At 35.1% G+C, this 8273-nt stretch overlaps 1 protein-coding gene across 1 annotated transcript; it reads right to left on the bottom strand.

Annotated features, from left to right (window-relative positions):
* Positions 1–6589: 6589 nt before the first annotated feature.
* On the bottom strand, positions 6590–7842 carry LOC149201452 (uncharacterized). Its single transcript, XM_089399728.1, has 3 exons — positions 7580–7842; positions 7260–7466; positions 6590–7123 (listed from the first exon to the last, which is right to left on the bottom strand). Exons 1-3 carry the CDS (start codon positions 7742–7744, stop codon positions 6755–6757), a joined length of 741 nt encoding a protein of 246 aa, XP_089255854.1. The 5' UTR covers positions 7745–7842; the 3' UTR covers positions 6590–6754.
* Positions 7843–8273: the final 431 nt, after the last annotated feature.

Raw genomic sequence — 8273 nt, 5'->3', positions numbered from 1 at the left:
TTCTTCTCTCCGTGGGTTATTTCAAGATGGGATATTACTTTTTAAAATGGTTTGTAAATTTTTTTATTTTTTTATTGTTAGTAGGTAATTAGACTTTTTTTATAGGGTGGGAAAATTTATTATAATTTAGTTGTTAAATTAACAGTGAGGATAGTCATTTTTGGTTGCTATCGGTGCAGGCAGGCTGACTTATCACTTGAAATAATCTGCTGGTGGTCCATAAAAGGCAGACCTTCACTCCTCTCAGATACCTCTAAGTCTTGGGTCATTAACCTATTTCTTTAAATCATAAAAAATTAAATTGTTTTTAAATAAACATAATATATATTTTCAAATGTTTTTCTATTTTCTTTTTCTTCTGTTTTTTTAATTTGTGAAAAATTAATACTAATTTTTATTTATTTTTTTATTTTGATTAAGATTTTTCGGAGTTAAATTGGTTTAGAATGAGATTGAAATTCTTAAAATATTATTTATGTGTATCTTTTAAGTTACATTTATTTTTTATATTTCTATTAAATTTATAAAATTTTAAATATCAGAATAATAGTTAGTAAATATTTATTGGTTATTTAATTATTTTTAAATCAATTATGATTAAAATTTTATAATGGAAATAATTAAATTTTATTTAGTTACTTAAAAACGTTTTTACAATAAAATAGAATATTGAAATCATTATTTTTTTTGTGATAAAATAAAATAATAATCATTTGACAATCGAAACAATCAAACTGCTTGAGTCCTCCACAGATATTTAGAGGGAAGCGTTGAATAATCGAAGTAATAATTTTTTTTGTTAAAACATTGTCCTTCTGACTTTACTACACATCCGTGGGTATACCGAACCACACAGAGAAGTTTCGTTTGGAGATCTATGACAGTGCACTTCAATTTGATTATTTGTTATTTTAAAGAGAGGTTTTTTTAAATCATTATAAAGCTTTAAGCTTCAATCTTGGTACGTTTATGAACGTTGTATATGGAACATAATTAGGTTGTATGGAATATTTTTCATCAGTCATGTGTATGACATAATATGTTCTTTACTAAAATTATGGTCTCGCGATCAATAATGTGTTGAGAGTTTTGATATTATCATTACTTATTTTTTTAACGTATTTTTATAGATATATTTGTTTAAACATTTTTCAAGAATTTATAACAGTTGCTGCAATTGTAAATAGTTGTTTGCACTTCCTTAGATCAAGGATTAGCGGTAATGAATAGTTTTCAAGGTAAAGGGTAAAACTGTAAATTGATCTATATGAAAAATTGAAAACTCACTAATTATATAGTTGAATTCCAAGATAGTTAACAAAAACACATCTCAAAAATTAAAATATTTAAACTTACAATTCATTTATTAAAACAAGGGGAGCTGCGACGCAGCGAGTCCCTGCGTGAAGTTGAGCCTGTCTATTACGCACTACAAAGTAGAGGAAAACACATATCAATATATAGTCAATGGCATAAAACAATGAACTGAGTTTTTAAGAAGCAAGTTGAGCCCCCTGCGTGAAGTTGAGCTTGTCTATTACGCACTACAAAGTAGAGGAAAACACATATCAATATATAGTCAATGGCATAAAACAATGAACTGAGTTTTTAAGAAGCAAGTTGAGCCTGTCTATTACGCACTACAAAGTAGAGGAAAACACATATCAATATATAGTCAATGGCATAAAACAATGAACTGAGTTTTTAAGAAGCAAAATGCAGCTTCTGTATACAGCATCGTTGAAATCAGAGATAGCAAATTTATAAGTTCAGTTATGCCACACTTGCACCAAGTGATGCTACTGCTAAGAAATTTTATACTGTGCATCCGAAAGTGAAACTTTTAGAGTATTGGAAGGAACTGAGTTTTTAAGAAGCAAAATGCAGCTTCTGTATACCAGAAGTGTCACCCATTAACAAAAGCATCGTTGAAATCAGACATAGCAAATTGACATTGATTTTTGCTGCCTGAGTTGCTTTCCTAAGAGTAAAAGGTAGGCAAAAGCCTTAATGACAAAACTATTACACACTGCAGTCGATCTGATTCAAGTTCTTATATAACTTATGAAGTTATTAGGACACGGACATTGACTGTAGGCCGAGAGATACATGCTGTCTGTAGTTGAGCAGAGCCGGTGATGGCGGACCCAAATGCATATTTGAAGCATCCGTTGTACACCTGTAATAGAGAAAGAAGCGGGGAAATAAGACAATGCGTAAGATAATCCAAAAGAGATGTTAGTTTTTTTTTGGTTTCTTTTTCCTTTGTCTTTCGACTTTTACGATGTCAATGATCAGAAGAGTCATGAGAATAAGTGCTAAGAGAAACAATGCTGTGAGTTCAGTAAGTTGGCTTATGCTAATGGATTCCATGTTATGTGAAGCGGGGAGGTGTGCCAATTTATACAAAAGTTCAACGTGTTTGTAAGGTGGTTTTAAGTGTGAATGGTGCTAAAATACTTGAGGTGCAATTAAGTGGTCGATAAGACATGGGGAGCAAATGGGATATGGAATGATGTATTTGGCGGTAGAAGTGATGTATCTGACATCGGGCAATCTTGGTGGTAGATCTAGGTGCAGAAATAATCTTGAAGATCAGATTGGATCAGGGCAGTATTTAATGATGGGCATATCGATCTGACATGGGGTTGAAATGGCATATGGAATGATGGATGTGGCGGCAGTAGTAAATGCGAAATTAGGTGCCCCTTTGAGTCTGTGGCGGTAGATTAAATATGATCAGTATTTAATGATGGGCATATCGATCTGACATGGGGTGCAAATGGCATATGGAAGCGGCAGGGCATATCGATCTGACATGGATGAAATCGGACCCTGAAACCGGACCCTATGATGAGCAAGAAGCTGTTTGCACTACTACTGGATTAGGGTTTGTTGAAGAGATCAAAATAGATCCACTGTCCTTTTATGATCTCAACAAGATTAAACCCCGAATATGGAATAAATACAAAAATTTTAACAGCAAACCTTGTGACTGACCTTTGGAATTTTACCATTCAGCATCGTCTTCATCGCACGCACTTTTTGGTTTCTCTTTAGCAGCAACTGGAACAGCCGGTACAGAATGCTCTGATGCTGAACATCATTTGTAAGCAATCATGAATTAGGATGTGTGACTAAGGACCAAAGGTTTCTCTTTAGCAGCAACTGGAACAGCCGGTACAAAATCCTCTGATTCTGAACATCATTTGTAAGCAATCATGAATTAGGATGTGTCTGACTAAGGACACAAAACAAGTTTAAAAAAGTATGATAGAAAACATACATCGAAAGAAAACAAAAACAAAATAAAATCAGTGAATAGGAAATAGCATTAATAATGAGAAAGGGATCCTCTCAGAACTTTCAACAAGAAGAACTGTTAAACTAAACTCTATATGAAGCCCATACGAACATGCATAGGAATAGATGGTCTTTACGATGGCATACAGAAGTAATCCACTTACTATTTGCCTAGGTCTGCCAAATAATAGCATTCTTTTTGCTTGTAATGTGTCAAGAATGAAGATTTTCAAGTAGTATAAGAAATCAACTCAGGAACACACAAGATGATCTAGTGCCTAATGTTCAGCATGCACCATTCTGTATCATCTAGATTGGCATTCATGGTAGAAGCAATTGGAGAGCACTAACTGCATTATGGTAACAGATTTGTAGATCTAGCAGATCAGTATTTCCTCGATCTAGATGCCTTTCCCTTTATAAATCAGACAGAATAAAACTAAAATATAGTTAGATTTGTCTTAAGTAAAAATCAGTAAATGCTTGACCAATGGGGCCCTGAGGCCATTGGTCAATTTAGAAGCCAACATCAGTTATTATATGGCATTTGCCTTTATTGCATATCTGAAAACACCAACATATTTCTGCTTAGATGATTTACAAGAAATAAATCAATAAAGTTCTTTACTCCTGTTGACCTGAAGCTATTTTTATATCATGTTTAAAGCAAAGTAGTCAGCCCTGGATCTAAGGATCAGAAGAAAAGAATCATAACAACTTTATTATCATTTTAAATTCAGGACTTAAAAAAAAGAGGCCCATGCGTACCTGTTGTTGCATGAACAGTGGTCATGAGGGCCTCAGCAATAGCAAATTCTTCATTCACGACCTGTAGCCAGTCCATGAGTATTCGTTTCAGTTTTTACGGTGAGCTAATTTTGACACAATATAGTTAATTTGCCTAGGTCTGCAAACTCAGGAACACACAAGATGATCTAGTGCCTGATGTTCAGCATGCACCATTCTGTATCATCTAGATTGGCATTCATGCTAGAAGCAATTGGAGAGCACTAACTGCATTATGGTAACAGATTCGTAGATCTAGCAGATCAGTATTTCCTCGATCTAGATGCCTTCTCTTGTCTATATGGATACATTTCTATAGGCTAATGATGAATTATATTTTACAGGTATACAATTAATGTACAGAAGTTGTAAACCATTCTTTAATTTACTTCGCTATTTCCTAAGAAGGTATTGCAACATCAAATACCCCTCATGGTCACCTTTATCTCTATATCAAGGGAATCATTGTAGTATTGCGTCCTTTCGGTCTCCGTGTGCGGTATATTTTTCAGACCATTAGGACCTACACCACAACCTGCAGATTAAGTTCAAACAAGAATTTGTGTGGACCTACAACTGAATTTGGATTTTAAGATTTATGTCGACCTACACGTGAATTGGTTGGGAGATAAGATGAAGGACGATCACAACCAGCAGATTAGGTTCATGCAAGGAGCCACCTTGGGTATTAGAAAAATGGAGAAATGGTCGAAAAGAATAGTGGAATGAGGATGAACGGCATTGGGTTTTAGAAAAATGAAGAATTAGTTGAAAAGAATAGTGGAAGGGAGGGAAAAGAATATTAGAATGGAGGAGGAAGGGAAGGAAAATATAAGTATTCCACTTACTATTTTCCTAGGTCTGCCAAATAATAGCATTCTTTTTGCTTGTAATGTGTCAAGAATGAAGGTTTTCAAGTAGTATAAGAAATCAACTCAGGAACACACAAGATGATCTAGTGCCTGATGTTCGGCATGCACCATTCTATATCATCTAGATTGGCATTCATGGTAGAAGCAATTGGAGAGCACTAACTGCATTATGGTAACAGATTCGTAGATCTAGCAGATCAGTATTTCCTCGATCTAGATGCCTTTCCCTTTATAAATCAGACAGAATAAGACTGAAATATAGTTAGATTTGTCTTAAGTAAAAATCAGTAAATGCTTGACCAATGCGGTCGTGAGGCCATTGGTCAATTTAGAAGCCAACATCAGTTATTATATGGCATTTTCCTTTATTGAATATCTAAAAACACCAACATATTTCTTCTTAGATGATTTACAAGAAATAAATCAATAAAGTTCTTTACTTCTGTTGACCTGAAGCTATTTTTATATCACGTTTAAAGCAAAGTAGTCAGCTCTGGATCTAAGCATCAGAAGAAAAGAATCATAACAACTTTATTATCATTTTAAATTCAGGACTTAAAACAAAGAGGCCCATGCCTACCTGTTGTTGCATGAACAGTGGTCATGAGGGCCTCAGCAATAGCAAATTCTTCATTCACCACCTGTAGCCAGTCCATGAGTATTCGTTTCAGTTTTTACGGTGAGCTAATTTTGACACAATATAGTTAGATTTGTCTTAAGTAAAAATCAGTAAATGCTTGACCAATGCGGCCCTGAGGCCATTGGTCAATTTAGAAGCCAACATCAGTTATTATATGGCATTTGCCTTTATTGCATATCTGAAAACACCAACATATTTCTGCTTAGATGATTTACAAAAAATAAATCAATAATGTTGTTTACTCCTGTTGACCTGAAGCTATTTTTATATCACGTTTAAAGCAAAGTAGTCAGCTCTGGATCTAAGCAGTCATTCAGACAGAATGAGACTGAAATATAGTTAGATTTGTCTTAAGTAAAAATCAGTAAATGCTTGACCAATGCGGCCCTGAGGCCATTGGTCAATTTAGAAGCCAACATCAGTTATTATATAGCATTTGCCTCTATTGCATATCTGAAAACAGCAACATATTTCTGCTTAGATGATTTACAAAAAATAAATCAATAAAGTTCTTTACTCCTGTTGACCTGAAGCTATTTTTATATCACGTTTAAAGCAAAGTAGTCAGCTCTGGATCTAAGCATCAGAAGAAAAGAATCATAACAACTTTATTATCATTTTAAATTCAGGACACATAGTTATGACTCAATGACAATGTAATTCTTCATTCACCACCTGTAGCCAGTCCATGAGTTTTGCAGGAAGAATCAGGCTTCTCCAAAATATTTGTTAGAAAGCAGTCAGCATAGTCATTCAGATCAAAGAGTAGTACAAAAAATGTTTCAAGTGGATATTAAGTGAATTCAACTGATACAAGAGTTCAAAACATTGAGTTGCCAATGGCATGACAAACTTCTGCCGTTAAACAATAAGGAGCTTTCTTTCTTTTCATTCCAGTAGAAAGTAAATGCCCAAAGGAAGAGTAACTACAGGTATAACAGTAGCATGAAGATGGTAATCCGAAGCATCAAAACATTTATCAGAGTTGTTTATTTTCAGCCCAACAGAAACTAAAATGCCCAGAGGAAGAGTTCTTATGTTCAAATAATAATAAAGACAGATATAACAATTCTATGAAGATGGTATTCCAAGCTTCCAGCAAATATGAACTCGTAGACCAGAGAAAGTGACACCCTACAGAGGATAAAATGTGTCAATCTGTCCGGACAATGACATCCGAACTATCCAACAGGAAGTTGCTGTGTACATGGAAATCTCGCAAACTGTATGTAACGTCACCAACATCTTCGAGATATTTTTCATACGTCAGTCCTGTTAAGGATGGACACAGTTCGAGCAGTAAACTGTCCTTTAGGATGCATTTGTATTGAACATTTCCCTCTGTTTGGATTGTGCAATTCAATTGCAAATTGCGTCGATATGTAGTTAGCTGTTTGCATGTAGAACAGTTAAGTTGGTCCATGATAACTGTTCCAAACGTATCGGCGGGCAGAGAGCAATTGTTACAGATTATAACAAAGGGTTCTGCGTGTATGTCTGCTATAGTCAGCATACCTTTAACCTGGTCCATGTTTCAGTAGAAGCCTAGCATTAGATATTGTAATAAAAATGCTAAAAGGATGTTAAATGAACGTGCGTGATTTAGGGGAAGAGGAAATAAAGATTTATAATATATATTTTGTGGAGTATGAGAGGACCTTTGTTGTTGAGGCAAGTAGTTTTCTCAGGTCTCCAAGTACCCTGTCTGAAGTAACGGGTGTAATGAATGTAGATTTGCATGTCCGTAATGAGCCACGTTCTTTGCCTCGGGCAACATTTCGAAACAGGACCATTGGTGCTTCTTGTTTCGAAATTTGTTGTTGGATGCATTTGAAAATTGGCTTAAATGTATTAAAAAGATAGACCTGCGTTGCAAAATGTACTAGTGTTAAATGTAATTGGTTTTAAGTGAACGGTTACTTAAAATGTATAGATGATTTAAATGTTAAAAAGAATAAATGGTTGAATTCGTATATACCGTGGCTTTGTCTTTTTCAGCTGGGCCGTCCTTGATAGTTAGGACATATTGACCAGCTATTTCTTTCGCTGTTGTTACAAGACCGGCAACTGTGCCGATCGCAAACTCAGCTGTTGTGCGGGTGAGCTGGTTAATAGTTGTCGTGGGAACAAATCTGTATTCCATACAGATAGGTGGAATTGGTTCCAATATGCTCTTCCCATGCAAAACAAGTATACACGGACAGTCTCCATGGTCGTAGACTGTCTTAGCAGAGACTTTGAAATCTGTAACACAGATTCCCTGGCCAACTAGAAGCTTCTCTTCAGTAGCAGCAATGAGGCTGTGTGGCACATTTAGCGTAATTGTCATATGCCCTTTGCTGTCCACCAGGTCAGCACGTAACAATTCAATTCCGTGGGCTTTGTCGACCAGTGTTTTGTATATCACTAGAACCTGGCCGTGAAAAGTTGTTCCCATTTTCAGCCCTTTTAACTCCTGTATTGTGATTGTTCTACAAAGTTGATGCTTGGCTGCTATCTCAGAAGTACTTTCCTGTTTCTGCCTGTAGAACAATATTAAAGAATCTGAATTAACATTATATTTGTACTACAAAACTTGATGTACTTTCCTGTTTTTGCTTGTAGAACAATATTGAAGAATCTGAATTAACATTGTGTTTGTACTACAAAACTTGTAAGAATAGATTTGAAGG

Source organism: Pinus tabuliformis, chromosome 2_1 (assembly GCF_031772625.1).
Source record: "Pinus tabuliformis cultivar Carrire ecotype Pingquan chromosome 2_1, CPIR1, whole genome shotgun sequence".
Classification (NCBI taxonomy): domain Eukaryota; kingdom Viridiplantae; phylum Streptophyta; class Pinopsida; order Pinales; family Pinaceae; genus Pinus; species Pinus tabuliformis.
Note: the sequence above shows the minus strand (reverse complement) of the source record. Positions and strands in the feature narration are given on the sequence as shown.

Bases quoted from the DNA above. Each gene is read 5' to 3' on its own strand.
- LOC149201452 (XM_089399728.1), bottom strand. From the start codon at position 7,744: ATGGAATACAGATTTGTTCCCACGACAACTATTAACCAGCTCACCCGC. The intron at 7,467-7,579 runs GTATATACGAAT...TTTGCAACGCAG, and splicing joins CTGAAAAAGACAAAGCCACG to GTCTATCTTTTTAATACATT. The intron at 7,124-7,259 runs GTCCTCTCATAC...AACATGGACCAG, and splicing joins TACTTGCCTCAACAACAAAG to GTTAAAGGTATGCTGACTAT.